Here is a 25,017-nt window from a genome sequence, read left to right as displayed (position 1 = left end):
GGGGAGGAATTCTTCAAGCAGAACGTCACATAAAGCATGGCAGGTGTCTGCAACTATCCCACAAAGGGTGGACACTCTTAAGATCTCTCTGGTAGCCAGGAATCTGCCAATCATAAAATGGAAAAAAATTTAGTACATGGCTTTTATAACAATAATACTAATGACATGTGTTTCTTTTTCAAAATTATGTACCTCAGGGTTACCAACAGACGTTCCTCAGCAGGAATTACTCGACGTAGTTGTGTGTCCTGCCTGGAGAGGGATCCTTGGACACATAGCAAGTCATTGAAGCTCTGTTCCGACATCCTTGTGTAGTCGAAAACTTTAGCGGGTTTTCACGAACATGAGTGGTAGGCTCCACGACTCTCTCATAATTCAACGATGGGGTGTTGCCAATAGCGACGACATCTTCTCAGTCTTTCTCTTCTTTCTTCTTCACAAACCACAGCAAATGCAAAAGTCAATTTCAATGACAAATCCAGATTAAGATTGAAGCTCTCCACGCTAAGATCCATCTTGCAGCTGGATACAGCAGAAAAAGACGAGGATTTCATCTGTGCAGGGTCTATATACAGAAATCCCATGAGACACACCTATTGTGTCTTGTGTGAAGGAAATTCTATGGGAAAAGCATTGTCCACATACACTCACCAGCCACTTTATTAGGTACACCTGTCCAACTTCTTGTTAACACTTAATTTCTAATCAGCCAATCACATGGCGGCAACTCAGTGCATTTAGGCATGTAGACATGGTCAAGACAATCTCCTGCAGTTCAAACCGAGCATCAGTATGGGGAAGAAAGGTGATTTGAGTGCCTTTGAACGTGGCATGGTTTTTGGTGCCAGATGGGCTGGTCTGAGTATTTCAGAAACTGCTGATCTACTGGGATTTTCACGCACAACCATCTCTAGGGTTTACAGAGAATGGTCCGAAAAAGAAAAAAAAACCAGTGAGCGGCAGTTCTGTGGGCGGAAATGCCTTGTTGATGCCAGAGGTCAGAGGAGAATGGGCAGACTGGTTCGAGCTGATAGAAAGGCAACAGTGACTCAAATCGCCACCCGTTACAACCAAGGTAGGCCTAAGAGCATCTCTGAACGCACAGTGCGTCGAACTTTGAGGCAGATGGGCTACAGCAGCAGAAGACCACACCGGGTACCACTCCTTTTAGCTAAGAACAGGAAACTGAGGCTACAATTTGTACAAGCTCATCGAAATTGGACAGTAGAAGATTGGAAAAACGTTGCTTGGTCTGATGAGTCTCGATTTCTGCTGCGACATTCGGATGGTAGGGTCAGAATTTGGCGTAAACAACATGAAAGCATGGATCCATCCTGCCTTGTATGGAGCATCTTTGGGATGTGCAGCCGACAAATCTGCGGCAATTGTGTGATGCCATCATGTCAATATGGACCAAAATCTCTGAGGAATGCTTCCAGCACCTTGTTGAATCTATGCCACGAAGAATTGAGGCAGTTCTGAAGGCAAAAGGGGGTCCAACCCGTTACTAGCATGGTGTACCTAATAAAGTGGCCGGTGAGTGTAAACATTTTCCCCGGGAAATATCGAACGCATGCGCATAAACAACGCAAACGCATGCCAAAACGCATGGAGATGATGCGCTGCGCACAGGTACGCTAATGTTATCTAGAGGAACACAAGGGTTTCCTGTGACTGCTGGCACTAGTACTGGATGATCCCGGCACGTAGAGCGGCATCTCACAACCTTATCAGGAGGTCTCGCCCCTGCACTGCTGCCGCATCGTGTGCTAAGGCTACTTTCACACTAGCATCGTGCACTGCGTCGCTATGCGTCATTTTGGAGAAAAAACGCATCCTTCAAAAGTGCTTGCAGGATGCGTTTTTTCTCCATTGACTTGCTTTAGGGACGCATTGCCACACGTCGCAACCGTCGTGCGACGGTTGCGTCATACCGTCGCCACCAAAAAACTTTGCTTGTAACGTTTTTTTGGTGCGTCGTGCCCGTCTTTTCCGACCGCGCATGCGCGGCCGGAACTCCGCCCCACCTCCCCGCACCTCACAATGGGGCAGCGGATGCGTTGAAAAACAGCATCCGCTGCCCCCGTTGTGCGGCACTTGCACAGTATGTGTCGGTGCGCTGCAAAGTCGCATAGCGACGTGCAGTGCATGACGCTAATGTGAAAGTAGCCTTAGCGGTGACGGCAACAGTACTGGGGCGTTCACAGCCGTGTAACGTGCGGCAGCACCGAGTTACTGTGGAAAGCGAGATCTCACGGAACAGAACAGTAGCGGAGTATGGTGTGATCTCGCTGTGCATGCTGGGATCCTAGGCTTTTACTAGAAAGTCAGGCCCTTTTGGGGGAAATTATTGAAGTTTCTGCTCATTCTATGTGACTGACATATTTAGACAACTCACCAGTCAGAGGCTCCAAACTCTGACTAGATAATAATGGCGGCCCAGACTGGTGATTGGCCGTACCACAACCTTAGCTTTCCTAAGCTCTGACAGAAGTCCACACACAGTCAAACAGAGAAACGTAAATGCCGAGGGTGAAGCCCGGAGCGGGAGCGCCACTTTCAAGTGACGACACTCGAAGTTTGCAGTCCAGCCCTAACCACGCCTCTACAGGAAGGCGCCCCAATCAGAAAGAAGTTTGGCGGGCGGTGAATTCTACAACCAATCACTGAGCAGCAACGAATGCGGCTCATATCGAGGCTTGGAACTCAAAGCTAGACAGCGTGGGGTTCACGCGTGCAGTGACTAGAGCTATGCTGGAGCAGTGAGCGCTGCCGCCGGACGGGAGGCGGTAAGTGAGCGGCTGACTGCTGCACACGCCCGGAATACTGCGCCGATAGTGGCCTCCATTCTCGGGCTGTGTGTCTGCGCCTGAAGTCCAGTTTCACTGTAATAGTTCTGATGGCCATGACCAAGTGGCCGCAGCGGTGTATTCCATGCTTGCTGACGTCACACACGGTCGTGCACAGAAGCAATTGAGCATGTTGTCGCGATGACTTCCTGCGCCTCACGACTCCCCAGTGATGGGACATAGTCCCGTTATTGTCACCTGCTGTGATAGAAGTGCATGCTCCTTATAGCTGTGCGGTATGAGAAGCGGCTCTAGAGCCCTGCTGGGGCTGTGCACACGGTGATGTCACTCCGCCGCGCCTTCTATAGGGGAGACCCCAACGCTCTAATATGACGTGCACCCACCACTACAGAAGCCCCACAGGAGACACTCTGCACTATAACTGTCTGACGTCGGGTGCCAGCTTATCCACTTGCTCCTGTTTTTGATCTGAGAGATGCGCATATATGATGGCATTGGCCGCTGTTGTCTTCCTGCAGATACATGATGGGCCCTCTTTTGAGAATAGGTCCTCGGTGTGGGTCCTGCTCGTACCTTTATGACGTCGGAAATGTTGGTAATGGCCCAAACCCGAAATAAACCCCTTATACTTTCATATAGGGGACGTGGCCTCTCTAAAAATCATACCTGTAATTCATATTTCACCATCTTTATGGTCCACAAGAAAGTTTTATTGGATTAGTAAATGAGGGGACTTGGTTGTCCCCTGGGCTCAGCGCTCCATTGTGCCCCCCTCCTTAGTTAACATCCTCTGCACCTTCCTCTATGATGTTTGGCAGCGCTGGCTTTGGAGCGCTGTTTGAATTGAATCCCTAGCCATGCAGGAGCGCAGAGCACTTGTGTTAAGGTACCTTCACACGAAACGACGCTGCAGCGATAGCGACGACGATGCCGATCGCTGTCACACAGACCGCTCTCCAGCGACCAACGATGCCGAGGTCCCCGGGTAACCAGGGTAAACATCGGGTTGCTAAGCGCAGGGCCGCGCTTAGTAACCCGATGTTTACCCTGGTTACCAGCGTAAAATGTAAAAAAAACAAACAGTACATACTTACATTCGCGTCCCCCGGCGTCCGCTTCCTGCACTGACTGACTGACTGACTGAGCGCCGGCAGTAGCAGGGCACAGCGGTGATGTCACCGCTGTGCTGTGCTTTCACTTTCACTTTGCCGCGCTCAGTCAGTGTGGGAAGCAGACGGCGGGGGATGCGAATGTAAGTATGTACTGTTTGTTTTTTTTTACATTTTACACTGGTAACCAGGGTAAACATCGGGTTACTAAGCGCGGCCCTGCGCTTAGTAACCCGATGTTTACCCTGGTTACCATTGTAAAACATCGCTGGTATCCTTGCTTTTGCTGTCAAACACAACGATACACGGCGATCGCACGACCAAATAAAGTTCTGAACTTTATTCAGCGACCAGCGATATCACAGCAGGATCCTGATCGCTGCTGCGTGTCAAACTAAACGATATCGCTAGCCAGGACGCTGCAACATCAAGGATCGCTAGTGATATCGTTACAAAGTCGTTCCGTGTGAAGGTTAGTGTGGGCTCGCTGTCATCCATCTCTCCTGTCTGCAGGGGCAGGCTGTCTGTGTGGGCCTGTACAGATGGGGGAGGGGGATGAGCACAAACGCTCTGACACCGTCCTCTCGCTCGTCTTCTGCATTGTGAATATGTTCTCCAAAGCGAATGCGATCAAACAATATAAAAGGAGGTGCCGAGGATTGTAATTGATGGGGACAGAATGATGCACTTAGTTAGCTAGTAAAAATGTTTATTAAAGGGAACCTGTCACCCCCAAAATCAAAAATGAGCTAAGCCCACCGGCATCAGGAGCTTATCTACAGCATTCTGATGAGAAAAACAGGTGATATCATACTCACCCAGGAGCGGTCCCGCTGCAGTCCGGGTCCGATGGGAGTTGCGGTCCGGTCCAAGCCTCCCATCTTCATAGGATGACGTCCTCTTCTTGTCTTCACGCTGCGGCTCCGGCGCAGGTGTACTTTGTCTGTCCTGTTGAGGGCAGAGCAAAGTACTGCAGTGCGCAGGCGCCGGGCCTCTCTGACTTTTCCCGGCACCTGCGCACTGCAGTACTTTGCTCTGCCCTCAACAGGGCAGACAAAGTACGCCGCAACCTGAAGACAAGAAGAGGACGTCATCGTAAGAAGATGGGAGGCCCCGAACCGCGACGCCCACCGCAGCGGGACCGCCCCTGGGTGAGTATAATCTAACCTCTTTTTCTCATCTTTCAGGATACATCAGGGGCTTATCTACAGCATTACAGAATGCTGTAGATAAGCCCCTGATGCTGGTGGGCTTAGCTCAACATCCATTTTGGGGGTGACAGGTTCCCTTTAAGTAAAGAGTGAAGTCTGTACTACAGGTTTGATTTTTGTAACTGCCAAGTCCCCACTATGAAGGAGTAAGAGGTTTATTTAGAGTTTTTGGGCTGATAGACACCTATTTAAGTGCACTTTCAGACATCGGTGTGTCCGGTATGTGTGGTGATGATGGTTTTCACATGTACCGGAGACACTTAAACTTGTTGACCCAGTGTGTAAGCGGCACAGGCCACAAAATGTCCCACACACGTACACACTGATGACACACGGATGACATCAGAGTAACACGTACCTGCACCTGGGAATCGGAGGTACTCTCAGCGTTGTTCCCGTGTGCTGAAGACAACTCGTCATTCTCCCCTGCTTGTGCTGCGATCAGTGCTAGTAGGAGAGGATGTTGAGAGTTGTATACCGCTGATAACAGCAAGAGCAGGTGGCTTATGAGAGTATTCATCAGCTGTTGCCTGCACTATAAATAAATGACGTGGGGTCCCCTGTATTGTTGATAACCAGCCAGGCAAAACTGACAGCAAGGCTAGTTATCAAGAATAGATGGGTCCCCATGCTGTACTTTTTATTTATTTATTTTTTTACAACAGCCAAGCTAAAGCAGACAGCTAGGTGCTGGTATTCTTCCAAATGGTAAGGGGCTATGGATATAGCCGCCCTAGAAAATGGCACATCTATTAGATGTGCCAGTTCTGGTGCTTTGCTCGACTCTTATCACTTGCCCAGTGGCAAGTGGGGTAATATTTGTGGGGTTGATGTTACCTTTGTATTGTCCGGTGACATCAAGCCCACAGGCTAGTAATGGAGAGGCATTAATAAAACACCTATCCATTACTAATCCTGTAGTTATATTGTAAATAAACACACAGAACAAAGTCCTTTATTTGAAATAAAAACAAAACACACTTATCCTTTTTTATTTAAAAATAGCAAACCGTTATACTCACCTAATGCCCATTCCATTGAAGCCATGGCCTCCTGTAATAAAACAAAAATAAAAAACACCATATCCCTCACCTGTCCGTTGGTCTGTTCCACGTCGTAATCCTTGTCTCAGGATAAACAGTTTTCAACCTGGACGGTGCCAAGATGTGACCGTCCAGGCTCAGAACCACTGAGGAATGAGCTGCTGCGAGCGCAGCATCAATGAATGGCGGTGACTTCATCAAGGTTACCGTGGGTCACTTATGCTGCCTTCCCAGCCAGGCTGAACTGTAGTGACCTCAGCACCATGAGAAAGTCAGTGAGTTCACAGCAATTCACCGTGAGAAATTTCTCATGGTAAACTCATTGACTTTTTCTCGTGGTGCTGATTTCACCGCAGTTCAGCCCGGCTGGGAGCGCAACCTCAGTGACCTAGTTACCTTGATGATGTCACTGACGCTGCGCTCGCATCAGCTCATTCCTCAGTGGTTCTCAGCCTGGGCGGTCGCATCTTGGCACCAACCAGGTTGAAAACTGTTTATCCCCAGAAATGGATTACGGTGTGGGACAGAACGTCAAACAGGTGAGGGATATGGTGTTTTTTTGTTTTATTAAGGGAGACTACGGCTTCAATGGAATGATGGCAGGCCACGCCCACATTTACTGCAGTCGTAATACGAGCTAGTACCACCCCTGATGATCATGGAAAATGTCAGCAGCTGCTCCCCTTTATTGCTTAAAATATCAAGTATTGAAATCATTTATTTTACATTTTATAAGAAAAATAAACAACAAATCTTAAATTGTTATATGCTTCAAACAGCTCCGATAGGTCGACATTTCAAAGGTTTATTACTTGTTCCCTCGTTGTAATTTGTGTATTAACTGCTCTTCATTGTGGATTCCAGCTTAACATGGAAACACTGGAGAAAATGTCTGTACCTGCAGAACCTACAAATGAATTGCCGAACAATCACCTTCCCGGAGGAGAAAATTTATTGCCTTCTGTAACCGAGACATGTACGTCTGACAACGCGCCACTGCCCGAGTGTAATGATATCGTAGATGAACAACTCCAAGCTGTACCCATAGAAGAAGCCTCTTCTCATGATGGTGGAGTACAGGTTTCGCCCACAGCAGTTGCAGTCACTGAAGAGAATATACCGATTCAATCTTTGCCTTGTATCGTGGAGCCACAGGAAGATATGGAGGTAGCCGAACAGCTGGAAGGCTTACATTTCAGAAATCAGACAATAAGTGACCACAATGCCGGTGTTGTAAATGATTGTCCTCTGGATTATGTTAAAATAGAGGATGGAGCGAGTTCTTCAGAGGACTCCTCATCAGACAGGTAGGAATTGTCCTTTTTTTTTTTTTTTGTAACTTTTTTTTTTTTCATTTTTAGAGTATCAAGTTTGTAATTTTCTTATTTGAACCCTCTCATTCTTGTTGTACCATGTATAGTTTGCTCTACCTGCTGTACTGCCTCTTATGTTCAGTGTCAATGTTCCTGATTACAGGCAGCATATTCGTCAACGTCTGCCTTTTAGTATCGTGTGACATGGACCCTTTAACCTCTTCTCAGCATGTGATGCCCATGTACAGGATGCACTATGGAGCAGGCTCTGGAGGTGAGCCTGCTGTTCAGATGGTGGTTGTGTTATTAAGCTGGCATTTGCTTGTAACAGTAACCAGCGGCTTAAATGCCACTGTCATTCTATGACTGCATCTTTTAAAGGCATTGTCCGGTCTTGGGGGACAAGTCTGCAGACTTGTGACTCCTCACATTGCGCGATGTGAAGATTCTCCGGTGCCAGCACAGGGGGCTGAAGGTGCATGACTGTAAGCATGTTATTTGCATATGTTCTGACTAGCTGAGCATGACCTCGCTCAATGTAAGCATGTTAAGCGTGGTCAGACGTGTCTAGTTGAGATTTGCATACTTCTAGTCAAATTCCATACTTGTGGTCACATGACCTGGCATCGGAGAAGAATCCTGTGAAACCCTGCCAAAGTAAAGGCTTCATAGGAGACAGATTTTAGCTCTGTGCTGCAGTATTGTGGCACTTGCTGATTCAAATTCTCTTTATAAATGGACTTAAAATGTACTGGCTGTGTTCTTTTATGGGGATGACTCTTCTATGCGGGAACGCTTTGCACGGTCCTTGTGATCCAAATATTTTTCGAAATTAAATTCTTCATCAGTTGATGAGGGTGAAGATGTGTCAGGACGACCAAATTCATCTTGTTCCTCCTGACTGTTCTGCAACCCTTTCATCCTTACTGCTATTTCAAACAGAGCTTCTTTTTCTTTAGTTAGCTGTTGATCATCTAGAAGAATCCGATGCATTGGGTCTACGTAAACAGCTGCCAAAAGAATGTTATTTTGTAATAGTAGCTCCTCTCTCCGTTTCATTGATGTAGCAATGCCACTTGCAATTAACCCTCCTCTTTGGGACAGGCGAAACATCAGGTTCTTCCACTCCTTTAAGAAAATACCTGGAGTTAAGTCCTCTGCTTGTAATTTTTTAGTCACTGTAAATGGGTGCTCTAGCAATTTTTCCAGCTCAGTCACCTGATTCCACTGACTTTCATGTAGCGTCAGTTGAGGGTTAGCCATGTCTACAAGAAAGGTTTTCAGTTCAACCAAGCGCTGAATCTTTGAGTAAGTACTGCCCCATCGTGTGGCTTGATCAATAATTGCCCCTTTTCCAGCACGTCTCTTCAAAATTGAGTCAACTTTAGGGGTTCTGGCAACAGTAGCCAATTTTCTCACCTTGCCAATCAGTGCAGGAGCATGTCCTTCTTGCAGACTGTCTCTTATAGCCAGCTGTAGCGTATGCAAAACATAGTGCATGTGATGAATGAAAGAACGTATTGACACAGTTTGAACAAGATCATCTAAACGATCATGGTGCTGTTCATCTGAAGCAACTTCAGTTTGCTCCTCAGTTACAATACTGTGTTCCTCTATTTCAAACATTTCTGTGTCTGTGGACTCAGAATGTTCTTCTAGCTGCTGGTCACCGTCATTACACTCATTCATTAGCTTAATAGTACTTATCATATTTGAAGCATTGTCAGTTATGACAGAAAGAACTTGCTCTTTAAGTTCATAGTCTTGCAGAACCTTTTCCACCAAGACCTGGAGAAACTCACTGGTGTGATGAGCTTTGGTGTCTTTTACTGCCAATGACTTGGTAACCATTTCATTTTTGTCACAAACAAATCGGACATTGATGGCAAAATAGTTCACTCTGTGACGTGTGCAGGCATCCATTTTAAGAAACAGAAAGCGTCCTTTGAGAGTTTTTTTTAAGTTCTTCCTTTTGTTTAAAAGCTTCTTCGATTACTAATTTTCTAATTCTCTCTCTCTCTCTCTCTCTCTCTCTCTCTCTCTCTCTCTCTCTCTCTCTCTCTCTCTCTCTCTCTCTCTCTCTCTCTCTCTCTCTCTCTCTCTCTCTCTCTCTCTCTCGATCGAAACACCAAGCTTGCGGGCCATTTCCCCATTCAGACACATAAAAGCTGGTCGTGAAAATAATAAAATAGGCACACTATCCTTTACAACAAGCTCTATGATCTGTTTTTTTAAATGTATCTACTGTCATTGCACAGTAACTTTGTCACTGACAAAATATCTTGCAACTGATGGCTGCAAAGTTCTCTGCTCCTTTGTTTGGCTGAAAGAGCTGGGCACGGGTTCATTGGTTTGGATGCAGTCTTTCTCATCCACTGCTTTCAGTACTTCTGGATGAAAGCGCTGTCAGGGTATGTGCACACGTCAGGATTTTCTCAGGGTTTTCTCAGGATTTTCTTAGGCTTTTTCCTCAGGTTTTGTAGCCAAAACCAGGAGTGGGTGATAAATGCAGAAGTGGTGCATATGTTTCTATTATACTTTTCCTCTAATTGTTCCACTCCTGGTTTTGGCTACAAATCCTGATGAAAAATCCTGACAAAATCCTGACGTGTGCACATAGCCTAAATGTCTCTTTAGATTAGAAGCTCTGGTAGGAGCATTTTTATCTTTGCCTGAATATGCACTGATCTTGGCTTCACAGCATTTGTTTTTGTCTGGATCATTTGTCATACACTGACAGACATAATGTTTTCTATCTTGAGTGATGGTGAAATGTTCAAATACAGCTGATTTAATGTGACACTGCTTTGACATTCTCAGGTTTTTAATTCTGCATTCACAATCCAAATGACAATTGTTTTTCCTAAAAACAATTGTACAAAATTATTGCCAGGTCGTACAACTGATATAGTAGTGGTCAGTAGGGTTGAGCGAAACGGAACGTTCATTTTCATAAGTCGCCGACTTTTGGCAAAGTCGGCGTCTCATGAAACCCGACCCGATCCCTGTGTGGGGTCGGCCATGCGGTATGCGATCTTGGCGCCAAAGTCGCGTTTCGTATGATGCGTTTAGCGCCATTTTTTCAGCCAATGAAGGAGTGTGGGCAGAGTGATGACATAGGGGTTAGGGGCGTGCACGGCTATGAGAGAGATTCATTCATTCGTGTTCCGGCCGATCCTCGACTTTTCAAAAAGTCGGGTTGCGCAAAACATGACTCGACCCTAAAAAGGTCAAGGTCGCTCAACCCTAGTGGTCAGTAATACTGTTATTCCTCATGTACTCACAGTTAACCCTAGAACGCATACCTGGGGCCTCGCAGGCCTGGCAGGTTACTTGTTTTCTATTTTCTGTAAAAGTACTTTAGTTAGAATTTTGAAAATCTAGGTAATCCTCAGGTATATAGTTGTTAGTAATTTCCAGTTATTCATATATTTTTATGTTAGACATTTCGGTATAACAACCTTTTTTTGGGACTACCCCATATTCACGCACCTGGGGCCTCTTAGGCCTGTACTAGGTTTACATGTGATACTCGGTCTTTTTGTCTGTATTGTTGCGTCAAGAAGAAAAAAACATGGAAAAATATAACTAAAGAGGAACTATATGCTTATATTGGCCTTACTCTTCTGGCAGGGTCAACAAAATCATATGATGTTCCAATCAGAGAGTTATTTCAGAACCTATTTGCAGATCCACACTACAAAGCTACTATGTCCATCAATAGATTTGAGGGTATTCGGAGATGCCTTCGTTTTGATGAAAAGAGAACTCGCCCTGTGAGGTTGGCAACCGATAAATTAGCCCCTAATAGCTATATCTGGAATCTTTTTATCAAGAACTGTACAAAGCTTTACCATTCCAGTGATAATGTGACAGTGGACGAGCAACTTCTTGCCTTTAGGGGACGTTGCAATTTCATTGCAAATTCATTCAATATATGCCCAGTAAGCCAGCTAAGTATGGCATAAAAATGTTCTGGATGTGCGATTCAGCAAGCTATTATGGGATGAATGGTCTGATTTACTGTGGCAAAGAAGCTGATGCTCCAGTCCAGAAAGACCTATGTTCCGACATAGTAATAACACTTGCTCTACCAACTTTCAATTCAGGAAAAAATATTACAATGGATTATTACTTTACCAATTTTGAAATGGCCAACTTTTTGCTTCAAAAGCAACTTACACTTGTTGGTACCATGAGGCCAAACCGCCGCAAAATTCCTCCAATCATGAAGCACAATCCACAGCGAACAATCTACGAGAGTGTATTTGGTTTCTGCAATCAAGCAACAATGGTGTCTTATAAAGCCAAGAAAGAGAAAAATCCGTGATATTACTGAGTACAATGCATTATGTTGGAAGTATTGACACCAATGACAGGAAAAAAAACCCTGAAATCATACTGCATTATAATAAGACAAAAGGAGGTGTCGACAAGATGGACGAAATGATTGGAGAGTATTCGTGCAAAAGGCAGACTAAACGTTGGCTTGTTGCCCTTTTTTCCAATATCCTTGATGTGTCAGCCCTCAATAGCTACATTGTTTATTGTCAAACTAATCCAGAATTCCATGCCAACAGGAAAGATAAGAGACGTCTATTTTTGACAAAACTTTGTTATGAACTTTTGATGCCTACTATGATGGAGAGAAGCAGCATGATATGCTTATCAAGGCAAATTACGGAGGCAATGATCCGATGTGGAATACGCTTTCTGGAACATCCAGAGCAAAGAGAAAAAAAAAAAAGCGCTGCTATATTTGTCCAGCAAAGAAGGAAAGAAAATTGGAGCGTTTCTGTTCTACTTGCGGACAAAATGTATGCAAGGAACATTCAGCCGAAAAAATAATATGCGAGAATTGTCGGGGGAATATGTAAAGTTACAAATAAATATTCCTGCACCAAGTTTGCTACAACCAAAAAATGTTTTCATAAAAAAATTGCATATAGAATGCCTATATTTGGCGTGCCTGTTTACTTACTTTTTTGTTGTTTTATGCACATAATTATGTTTTGAAATATACACATCTTAGGCTGTGTTCCCAGTAGCGCTGGGGTTCGCCAGAAGGGGATCCATAATGGATCTGACCTCCTGGTAACTCCAGGATTCCGCCAGCCTTAGCTGGGGTCACCAGGAGGTCAGATCCATTACGGATCCCCTCCTGGTGGACCCCAGCGCTAGTTGGAATGCATCCTTACCTTGCAATTGTAAAATAAATTTTGAAAAGTATTTTTATTTGAGTTATTCCTAAAAGGCCCCAGGTGCGTGAATATGGGGTAGTCCCAAAAAAAGGTTGTTATACCGAAATGCCTATAACATAAAAATATATGAACAACTGGAAATTACTAACAACTATATACCTGAGGAATACCTAGAGTTTCAAAATTCTAACTAATGTAATTTTACAGAAAATAGAAAACAAGTAACCTGGCAGGCCTGCGAGGCCCCAGGTATGCATCCGCCAGCCTTAGCTGGGGTCACCAGGAGGTCAGGTCCATTACGGAATCCCGTCCTGGCGGACCCCTGCGCTATTGGGAATGCAGCCTTACTTTGCAATAAACTTTGAAAAGTATGTTTATTTGAGTTATTCCATGATAATTGTAAACAGGCCTAAAAGGCCCCAGGTGCGTGAATGTGTAGATTTCTATGGGTATGCGTTCTAGGGTTAACTGATGCAAAGTTTGTTGAAAGGATAATACTTCTTACAGTCTTCCTCTTCTGAGTAGCAGCTGTGAGATGCTTGGAAGACGCACACCTAGTAAACATCTAGTCTAGAGGAGGAGCATTACTACTAAGAATTTGCAACACATTTTCAGTTCCATACATTGTAAGTAGTGGGGTTGGGGCACCATGAGGTTAACCAAGTATAAGATTAGATAAGGGCAGTGGAGAACAGTGACACACAAGAAGTAAGAAATGTCTCGATCTCCAGCAGAACTGCTTATCACTGTTGTTCATAGTTTGATAGAACATATATATTTGAGTAACATTTATAAAATTCATATGAAAGTTCAATTATGAAATATTAATCCTTTTTTTTAATTTATTTTTTTTTTTTTATAAAGCTGGAGTCGGTACATTTCTACCGACTCCAACCAAAACTAACTCCGACTCCACGACTCCGACTCCACAGCCCTGGCTTTAAATATAAGCCCTGTTCCCCCAATCTTATACTCACCCTCCAGCGTCTTCATATAGTACTTTTACAAACACCACACTGGTCCCGCAGCACCATCTTCTACCCGCAGTTTCCAACATAACATACTATTATGTGGTGTTATTATATATAATAGTATGTTATTAAATTTTACCACCTTTTTTTTTTTTTTGCTTCAAATATTTTGTTCCCCTATTTTCTTTTTCACCTCTAAAACCTGGGTGCGTCTTATAGTCCGGAAAATATGGTATGCCTGGAGTGTATTGCCAAGGTGTTTTAAGGGGAACATCACTCCTTTATGACCTACATAAGGACCATAATAAGAGAGGAGGTTCAAAATTTCATTACAGAGTAAAGGTACCGTCACACTAGGCGATATCGCCAGCGATCCGTGACGTTGCAGCGACCTGGATAGCGATATCGCTGTATTTGACACGCAGCAGCGATCTGGATCCCGCTGTGAAATTGCTGGTCGCTGCTAGAAGGTCTGCACTTTATTTGGTCGCTAGGTCGCCGTGTATCGCCGTGTTTGACAGCAAAAGCAAGGATACCAGCGATATTTTACACTGGTAACCAGGGTAAACATCGGGTTACTAAGCGCAGGGCCGCGCTTAGTAACCCGATGTTTACCCTGGTTACCAGCGTAAAAGTTAAAAAAACAAACAGCACATACTCACCAGCGCGTCCCCCAGCGTCTGCTTCCTGACACTGACTGAGCGCCGGCCCTAAACTGAAAGTGAAAGCACAGCGGTGACGTCACCGCTGTGCTGTTAGGGCCGGAGCTCAGTCAGTGTCAGGAAGCAGAGGCTGGGGGACGCGCTGGTGAGTATGTGCTGTTTGTTTTTTTAACTTTTACGCTGGTAACCAGGGTAAACATCGGGTTACTAAGCGCGGCCCTGCGCTTAGCAACCCGATGCTTACCCTGGTTACCCGGGGACCTCGGCATCGTTGGTCGCTGGAGAGCGGTCTGTGTGACAGCTCTCCAGCGACCAAACAGCGACGCTGCAGCGATCGGCATCGCTGTCGCTATCGCTGCAGCGTCGCTTAATGTGACGGTACCTTTAGTCCTCCCAGATAGCTCCCAGGCATAAAAGACCCCAGTGGGAGATAGAATCTAGTTCAGAGGATGAAGAATTATCAGGTTACACTGACTGAACAGGAGTAAAAGAAAGAGTTTATTACAATTCTCCTAGAAAAGAAAAATAAGTACCTTTTCTCTTGAGAAAACACTGACACACTTGTATCGGCCTTCAGAAATACTATCATACCAGTATCTAAGATTCTCGCTCAAAGAAGGAGGAAATATTTCATGAGGGAACAAGGAATATTGATTGTCCAATATCTGCACAATTTCCTGTTGATTGTAGTGTCCCCCTGGAAACTAAATGCCAGTTTAACATCAACCGTCTTAGTTTTAAAGAGCTTATGATGGAACAACTGGGGAAAATCAGATCTTGTTCCTGGAAGGCAGAAGATCTTCCTAGGAATACTCTTGGACTCTTGACAGCAGATATCCTTCTTGCCAGAAAAGAGACAAAACTCTGAAACAGAGGGAAATCACAAGTTTCCATCAGAGAAGCTATGAGGATTCTGAGACTTACTGATGGCCTATGCAAGGGGTTCAGTGAAGTCAATTCTACTCGAGGCAATGACCTCTTAGAGTTGAGCAAATTTTTCGAAATTCGTTTCCGATTATGATTGGCAGCGAATATTGTTTTTGCAATATTCGCCAAACAAAGCCGAATGTCATTGGAATCAATGGGAGTAGAAATGACTGAATATTTTCAGATCATGAAACATAAATTCGGCACAAATATGGCACATTCAGATTCGTTGACTGATTCCGAACATATTTGCTCAACCCTAAATACAACATCTGGTACTGACAGCATGGAACAGAAGGAGAGATGGACTAGACAAGAAAATATTGTCAGCAATAACAAAGAAGTCATTAGCCTAGTGGACTTTCATGACCAACCTGAGGAAAGGGATTATGTGGAAGCTGTTACCTTTTATAACTGTCACCACAGACGCAAGCAGCAGTGGCTGGGGGCTCCTGTAGAAGATTAATACATACAGGGTACCTGACAAAAATCAGATCCTCCCCAGACCATCCAACTTCATTGAGCTTCAGGCAGTCTGGGAAATGCTAAAGAGATGTGGGTCAAGTCTAAGGAACCAAAGTATCAGAATCCTGACGGAGAATATCACGGCAGTAGCCTCCCTCAGACATCAATGGGGACCAAGACACCACCATCTTGATGCGGTAGCACGGAAGATCTTCCTATGGGCTGAGGAGACTGTGCTATCTGTGACAGCAATACATCTAAAGGGGTCTCAGAATTTTGTAGCAGACTTTCTTAGTCGGAAAACAGTTCAACAGGCCGAGTGGTAGCTGAACTGAGAGGAATTTCATCACATAATACTCCGTTGGGGTGCCCCTAGGTGGACCTTCTCGTCACCATGAAAAAATGCAAAAACAGCAACAAATTTTTTCCCTCAATCGGAAGACAGGCTGATAAAGGTAGACGCTTAATCTCAGAAATAGGATATGGGCCTGGTGTATGTGTTTCCTTCATTGCCTCTAATTCCAGCAGTGCTAAGGAAGATACAGGAGGATCAAGCCAAGGTAATCATAATATTACTATTTTGGCCCAGGAGAAGCTGGTTCCCCTTGCTGAGAACAATGTCCATAGAAGATCCCATCATTTTTCCAGAAAGACACGATCTATGGTTTCAAGGGCCAATACACCATCCCAATGCGGAACTCTTACAATTGTCTGCCTGAATGCTGAGCAGCTGATCCTGAGATCCAAAGGCCTTTCTGATTCTGTCATAACTATAAAAAGAAAAAATAGGAAGCCAGTAACATCGGCAACATACAGTACAGACCAAAAGTTTGTACACGCCTTCTCATTTAAAGATTTTTCTGTATTTTCATGACTATGAAAATTGTACATTCACACTGAAGGCATCAAAACTATGAATTAACACATGTGGAATTTTATATACTTAATTTCAGTTGTTTCACACTTTTTTGTTATGTCATATTCTAGGTTCTTCAAAGTAGCCACCTTTTGCTTTGACTGCTTTGCATTCACTTGATGAGCTTCAAGAGGTAGTCACCGGGAATCGTCTTCCAACAATCTTGAAGGAGTTCCCAGAGATGCTTAGCACTTGTTCGCCCTTTTGCCTTCACTCTGCAGTCCAGCTCACCCCCAACCATCTCGATTGGGTTCAGGTCTGGTGACTCTGGAGGCCAGGTCATCTGGCGTAGCACCCCATCACTCTCCTTGGTCAAATAGCCCTTACACAGCCTGGAGTTGTGTTTGGGGTCATTGTCTTGTTGAAAAATAAATGCTAGTCCAACTAAACGCAAACCGGATGGAATAGCATGCTGCTGCAAGATGCTGTGGTAGCCATGCTGGTTCAGTATGCCTTCAATTTTGAATAAATCGCCAACAGTGTCACCAGCAACGCACCCACACACCATCACACCTCCTCCTCCATGCTTCATGGTGGGAACCAGGCATGTAGAGTCCATCCGTTCACCTTTTCTTCGTCGCCCAAAGACACGGTGGTTAGAACCAAAGATCTCAAATTTGGACTCATCAGACCAAAATAGAGATTTCCACTGGTCTAATGTCCATTCCTTATGTTCTTTAGCCCAAACAAGTCTCTTCTGCTTGTTGCCTGTCCTTAGCAGTGGTTTCCTAGCAGCTATTGTACCATGAAGGCCTGCTGCACAAAGTCTCCTCTTAACAGTTGTTGTAGAGATGTGTCTGCTGCTAGAACTGTGTGGCATTGACCTGGTCTCTAATCTGAGCTGGTGTTAACCTGCGATTTCTGAGGCTGGTGACTCAGATAAACTTATCCTCAGAAGCAGAGGTGACTCTTGGTCTTCCTTTCCTATGGTGGTCCTCATGTGAGCCAGTTTCTTTGTAGCGCTTGATGGTTTTTGCCACTGCACTTGGGAACACTTTCAAAGTTTTCCCAATTTTTCGGACTAACTGACCTTCATTTCTTAAAGTAATGATGGCAACTCGTTTTTCTTTACTTAGCTGCTTTTTTCTTGCTATAATACAAATTCTAACAGTCTATTCAGTAGGACTATCAGCTGTGTATCCACCAGACTTCCACACATCACAACTGATGGTCCCAACCCCATTTATAAGGCAAGAAATCCCTCTTATTAAACCTTACAGGGCACACCTGTGAAGTGAAAATCATTTCCGTTGACTACCTCTTGAAGCTCATCAAGAGTGCCAAGAGTGTGCAAAGCAGTCATCAAAGCAAAAGGTGGCTACTTTGAAGAACCTAGAATATAAGACATAATTTCAGTTGTTTCACACTTTTTTAAGTATATAATTCTACGTGTTAATTCATAGTTTTGATGCCTTCAGTGTGAATGTACAATTTTCATTGTCATGAAAATACAGAAAAATCTTTAAATGAGATGTTATGTCCAAACTTTTGGTCTGTACTGTATATAATATAAACCATTCCTTCTACCAAAGCATTTAAGAAAAGTGATCAAAAACTTGTTTTTACACCAACATAACTCCAGAGAAAGCTAAATCCATAGGCAGCCACTTTGACATGGATGTCCTGTGTCATCTATTACATCATCCTCATTGGCTCTAAGTTGTAAGCAGTTTATATTGTTAAATCTGGTTGGTGCCCGATCCTCTTAGGCTGCGGGCATTCCCAGAGCTCACGGTGCAGCATAATCGGGACAATCTCGCTCATATCCTGAGATTTTTCCAGAAGTAAATCAAAAAACATACTGCTCAGTGTAATACATAAAATAAAACTTTTTTTTTAAGGTCTCAAACTCACTAATTATCCTCACCCTTGTCTGCCATCAATCTGAAAGATCTCTCCCCCCCCCCCCCCCCCCTACATGCAGTTCTGAATTTTCCATGTAGAAACTAGCGGTGTACAATTGAAGCTGAAAGTCTCTGCAGACAATCATTTCCCATAAACTCCTAACTAGCGGAGTGTGGAGCACAAGTCGCCTTTCAGTTATGCTCTATTTCCTTTATATCTCTATTTCACTGTAATAAAAGCAAGTCAGAAACATTTTAGACGTAAAGAGTAACCTCTGTTTTTGGTAACAAAAGTGTAATTATGGTTTCTTTCATGCGTCACAGACTTGATATCTTTTAAGGACTGGCTTTTAGTCATTTAATCAAGGTGAATAAAGCTAGCGTGGCTCCATTTGTATACCAGTTCTCTGAATACATTGCATGGAGATGTTCTGTGCGTAGATACACTACCACGCTAAAGGAGGCCACTATTTAAAACATATGGTCAAGCACTAGTTGATCTTGCAAAGGATTAAAAGATAAACACACTTGTGACATCGGTTAAAAAAAAAAACAATAAGGCTATGTGCACACGATGCAGATTTGGTGCGGATCCGCAGCGGATTTTTCCGCCAGAAACGCAGATTTGCACTGTGATTTACAGTGCAATACATTGTAAATCAATGTGGGGGGAAAAAAAAGCTGTGCAGATGGTGCGGAAAAATCCGCGCGGAAACGCTGCAGATTTAAAAGTGCATGTCACTTCTTTTGTTCGGATCTGCAGCGTTTCTGCACCCCTCCATTATAGAAATCCGCAGTGGTAAAATCCGCATAAAAAAACGCACAAAATCCACAACAAATCTGCACCTGCGGTTTCTGCCAGGAGATGCGGATTTTGTGCACCGTTCCGCAACGTGTGCACATAGCCTTAAGCTTTTTCTTTGTAGTCCTGTATTAGTATGAACTGTCAGTGCCTTGTGTTAATACCAATGCAAGAGCGTAATACATATGACCACAGTGAAATACCGTCTCTAGCCACGTATGCCTATACAGTTTGACATTTTTATTTTTTTTTTTATTTAAAAAGGTATATTGACAGTAGTGGAACAATGGCTATAAGGCATAATGTTCAATTGTGTGGTTGAGTCATCTGGGGCTAGGCTATTAAGAGTGAAAATCCACTTGGTTTCAATCTTGGATATCTTTTTAACATCATTTCCACCCCTCCATTTTTTTGGGACTGTTAGGATACCAAAGAAACGGGTCCCATAACCCCTTAATGACCGCTGATACACCTTTTAACAGCGGCAGTTAAAGGGTACTTATGCCTCAGTGCCGCTTTTTAACGGCGCTGAGAAATAAGTGGATAGTGCCCCCCAGCGTCGGAAATTCTCTGGGGTCTCAGCTACTGGGGTTAGCAGAGACCCCAGAGAACATGATTCGGGTTGTTTATTTTACCGACCCCAGTTTTGCGATCAGTTAATCACGGAATAACAGCGACCGAAGGAAAAAAAAAAAAGTCCGATTTCCCATTTAATTTCTCACATCAAAGGAGAGAGAAATGGGGTCCCCCGATCTCCCCTTCCCCCAGTACCTCCGTTGTCACTAGACCCTCCTGCATCCCCCTGTGATGTCTCCTGGCCGGCGGTGTCTTCTTCTGGGAAGAAAATGCGTCCGCAAATAAATTTTTACCTATTGATTAATTTTGATCACTGCGATAGACCCTATCACAGTGATCAAAATAAAAAAAAATAGTAAATCAAAACCCCCTTTATCACCCTCTTAGTTAGGTAAAATAAATAAAGTATTTACTTCCTTTTTTTTATGCTAAGGATAGGGGTTGGGCTTTAGAGCTAGGGTTAGGGGTTGGGGCTAAGGTTGTGTTTAGGGTTATGGTTGGCATTAGGGTTAGCGGGTTGGGGTTATGGTTACAGTTAGGGTTGAGATTTGGGTTAGGGTTGTGGTTACGGTTATAGTTAGGGTTGGGATTAGTGTTAGGGGTGTGTTAGGGTTGGAGTTAGAATTGGGGATTTCCACTTTTTAGGTACATCATGTGGTCTCCAAACGCAACAAGGCGCCCACCTTTGATTCCAGCCAATTTTGCTTTCAAAAAGTCAAACTGCTCCCTCCCTTCTAAGTCCTACCATCCACCCAAACAGTGGCTTTCCCCCACATATGGGCTATCTGCTTACACAGGAGAAATTGCACAACAAATTTTGTGGTTCATTTTCTTCTGATACCCTTGGGGGAAAAAAAAAATTGGCTCCTAAGTCATTTTTTTTTTTTTTGTGAAATAAGTAAAATGTTGTTTTTTTTTTTTTTTTTTTTTTTTTCCTTCCACATTGCTTTAGTTCTCGTGAAACACCTGAAGGGTTACTAAACTTCATGAATGTAGTTTTGCGCACCTTTAGGGGTGGGTGCAGTTTTTAGAGTGGTGTCACTTTGGGGTATTTTCTGTTATATTGACCTAAACTCACTTCAAATGTGAGATGGTCCCCCAAAAAATGGTTTTGTAAATTTTGTTGGAAAAATTAGAAATCGCTTGTCAACTTTTAACCCTTCGTAACATCCTAACAAAAAAAATTGTTTCCAAAATTGTGCTGATATAAAGTTGTCATGTAGGAAATGTTATTTATTAACTATTTTGTGTGACTCCACTCTGCTTTTAAGGGTACAAAAATTAAAAGTTTGAAAATGGCAACATTTTCAAAATTTGCCTAGTTTCAGTTTTTTTCATAAATAAACACAAGTCATATCAAAAATGTTACCACTAACATGAAGTACAATGTCATGAAAAAACAGTCACAGAATCAGGGGGATCCATTGAAGCGTTCCAGAGCTATAACTTCATAAAGTGACAGTGGTCAGAATTGCAAAAATTGGCTGTGTCACTAAGGGGTTAAAACATGCCCTGTTTTTGTACATCCCATGTAATTTTGTTGTATGGACACTGGATTATGTTTATAATCCCTGATGTCTAATAGGAGATGGCTTCATTAATTTTAAATTAGTCTTTCCCCCCTTAGTTGGTAAATGTGTTATGGGTAACCCTTTCCATTGGGGATTTTTTTGCAACATGAACACGTGCCTCAGAGGAAAACCTGTGTGTGAAGGCCGGATGTATGATATTGTTTGGATTATGTTGTGTGTTTTTGCTTGGTGGTTGGTGCTACTAGATTACCTAAATTCTGCTCTTTCCTATATACAAATCTGGGTCGGTCCGGTAAGAATTTGCCAATAGTTTTGTTGCAGAATCTGCCAATACCTGCAGATGATCTTTTTGAAGACACCGGGGTTGTTATGATATTGAGTAATTACATGTATGATTCGTTGATTGATGCTGGAAGGCAAATCGGGTTCCTTGCTACAGTTTTTTTTTTTTTTTTTACCGGTTTCACATGTGTTTATATTCATTCTTTGCATGATCAGCTAGTCCTTGACCATAGAATGTTATAATAGTTCTAATGGCCTCCATTAGTGCATTTTTTTTTCTTCTTTTTTAGTGCGGTAGTGGATCTAGCTTTTTATGTCATCCCTCTTTTCAACTCCTGACCCAGCTGCTTCCCCCCTGCCATGAACTTTTACAGCGACTTATGACTCACACAGGGAAAATTGTTCTCCTTTTTCTACATAGAGGTTAGAAGGATTCAGTCAGTTATTTATCATGTGATGTCACAGACCTAATGGAAAAGAGAAGAATTAGCTGGGTAGAAGGGCAAAATGAGCAATTGTAAGTATATATAATATGATGACTGCAATATATTAAGTGGGTAAAAATATTAAAATGGGTGATATTAATACACTGACACTACATTGTATACACAGATTTAGGGGGAAAAAAGTTAATGGGACGGCTTCATAAAGTTTAGCAAGACTAACATCGTTCAAAACAGGTGTGTATTTTCAGTCGATAGCGCACAGATAGGATGGGGAGCCGTCCAAACTACACTTCCATAAGGAATACCTGGGCTCTGTCCAAGGCGTTACACATCCTATAGACCTGGGGCGTTTCGGGCCATTCAAGTGTGTTTAGTGACATTGATGGGAGGCGCTTAATCATGGGAGATGGAGCCTTGCATTCGTAGGGTTGATCTTGTTGAAGGTGAGCACTGTATCTGGGAAGTGTTTATCAGTGTGATTGACTTGTTACTATATGTTTATCGTGTGACTTGTGCATCGATAACAGTGCTCATGCAACTAGTGTTTTATGTATGTAAAAAGTTCCTATCCTGGGCTTGTCTGATGTGTGCAGTGTTTGTGTCACGTGCGCTGTCTTGTTTGCGTGATGTTGAATGTGTGATCTGTGATGTCTACAATAGGGTAGTGGTGATGTATGTTACTAAGCGAACCTGTCACTAGATTCATGCTACCTTTTATCACTGGCAGTATGAATGAGACTGGGTGTACAATTGAAGCAAAGTATGGAAAACCCTGAAAATCTGCTGCGTTTCAGAGCAAATATTAAGTTGAAAAGAAGACAATCGGATGAGACCTGACTATCGCGGCTCCCAGATGGCTTCTCCCTGCCATGGTCCAGTTGATTGTGAGGTTTATTCTATTAGATTCCCTTTAAGTAGTGGGCCAAATACCAGTTCTTCTATAGGGACCCCTACTCTGTGTCTCCAGTGCAAAATATGAAACTTTACACTTCGCTTCATCTCCTTCCTGGTAGTGTCTGTTTTTTTTGGCCAGATACAATAATGTAACGCTTTATCAGGGGAAGTCTAAATCAAGTTATTCTTGAGGAGGGAGCCCTGACTCTGTCCTGAAAGAGCAGCATATTGCAGAGTGATCTCTGTATTCATGAGGGCTCCACGAAGGCAGTCAAAATTACAAAATGTAGAAACTTGGCCTGTACTGCAGCCTTTCAGCACGCATTTCTGAGAAGTCCTAAAGAAGCTGTAATGTTCATGTATTACCAAATACTACAAAATGTAAAACTTTTTTTTTTTTTGCTATTTTTTTTTTTTGTCTGATTGCAAACATGATTGTATTCTATCCTAATAGTCAGTTTTTGTTTTCAGTGACACTGATTCAGATTCATCCTCCTCCTCCTCTTCTACATCCTCATCTTCATCTTCTCTGTCTTCAATACTCCAACTTGATGAACCACAAGGAAACAATGACGTGCCTTTGAAAACTAAAGATGAGCTACTGGTGGCTGTGAGTAAATACTTTCACAATATTTTACAGTCTTGACAGTTTTCTGTTAGTTTCACACATTTATTTAAAAAAGATTAAAACCAACATCATTTTATTGTTTCTGTAACATTTTTTGAGCCATAGTAAGTAGTGGACTCAAAAGGAATGGGACACAACAAGTTGCGTTCCCGTGCGGTCGGCGGACGCGTCAAAACAACGCATCCGCATGTCCTGCATACCCAATGTTAAAGATAGGTACACAGGACGCATGCAGAAGTAGAGGGACCTAAACGGAAGGGCGGAGTTTCAGGGCGGAAGTACGCAGCCGTCCGCAAAGCCCCAATATGCAAGTGTGAATGTAGCCTAACAAATAATGATTCCTCTGTAGACCCTGATACAGAGAGGGACACTAACTTGAGCAGACAGTCTCTGGCCACAGTTTAGAAGACCACAAGCAGCATGTGGCTCTCAAGCCGCTGTTTGAGAACCTCTGCACATAGTGACGTCCTGTGTGAATATTGGCTGAGTTACTGTCTTATATACAGTGTGAACATGCTCCTACTCTGCATGCATACCAACTTATACTTCAGTTCATTTTTTTCCGTTTAACCTTTCTGAGAGAAACATGAGACCGAGACCCTGATTCCATCGCTTTGTCACAGGGCTTGTTGCTTTGCTAAATCGGTTTATCTGCCGGTCCTCTTTGTCAGCTTTTGCCATGAAGTACTAGATTTTGTAGAGCTCTGGTTAGGCTATGTTCACAAGTTGTGTTTTTTTTTATGCTTTTTATTTTTTATTCACATTTTCAGCTGCGTTTTACAGTGCCAGCGAAGTCTGAGATCTCAGAAGTCTCATGCACGCAGCTTGGTTTTTTTTTTTTGTCCTCCATATTTTGTGCAATACCTTTGTTTTTTGCAAAATACAGCATGTCCCTTCTTTCAGCGTTTTTTCACCGATTTTCACCCATTGAAAGCCATGGGTGGTGCAAAAACAATGCTGAAAAATTGCAAGTATCAGTTTTTGGTGCCAAAACCTGAAAAAGTAGAATCGCTAAACTTCATCAGCATGCACAAGAGACAAATGTACCCTGACACAAGTTCAGGGAAAAATGTAACAAAAATGCAATAAAACGTTTTCTTTCTTTTTTTTTTTTTTTTTTTTTTTTTTTTAAATAGCAAGTTTCTTACTGAAATTAGACCAGGTTTTGCCTGCAGGAAAAAAAACGCAACGTGTGAACATAGCTTTTTACCTATTCTCAGTGTAGGCATAGGATTTTTAATCAGTGACATTGATTAGGATTACTCAATCTCATGGTTGACTGGACTAGCCGAGCTCCGCAGATGGAACAAATGAGCATAGCCCGGTAAATGCGTCGACTGATATCTGTCCCTATTTTATGCTGCTTGGAGTGGGAAGCGTTTACC

General features: G+C 43.3%; 1 protein-coding gene across 1 annotated transcript in view; it reads left to right on the top strand.

The window, feature by feature from the left end:
* The first annotated feature begins 2,504 nt into the window (after positions 1-2,504).
* Positions 2,505-25,017, top strand: part of NAF1 (nuclear assembly factor 1 ribonucleoprotein) — a 70,301-nt gene continuing 47,788 nt past the window's right edge. Inside the window, exons 1-3 of the mRNA XM_077279445.1 lie at positions 2,505-2,789; positions 7,038-7,480; positions 23,476-23,614. Of these exons, the coding sequence (XP_077135560.1) occupies positions 7,044-7,480; positions 23,476-23,614 (576 nt within the window). The 5' untranslated portion in view covers positions 2,505-2,789; positions 7,038-7,043. The remainder of the gene's footprint in view (positions 2,790-7,037; positions 7,481-23,475; positions 23,615-25,017) is intronic.

The sequence above is a fragment of the Ranitomeya variabilis genome, chromosome 1 (genome assembly GCF_051348905.1).
Source record: "Ranitomeya variabilis isolate aRanVar5 chromosome 1, aRanVar5.hap1, whole genome shotgun sequence".
In the NCBI taxonomy this organism is placed as follows: domain Eukaryota; kingdom Metazoa; phylum Chordata; class Amphibia; order Anura; family Dendrobatidae; genus Ranitomeya; species Ranitomeya variabilis.
Note: the sequence above shows the minus strand (reverse complement) of the source record. Positions and strands in the feature narration are given on the sequence as shown.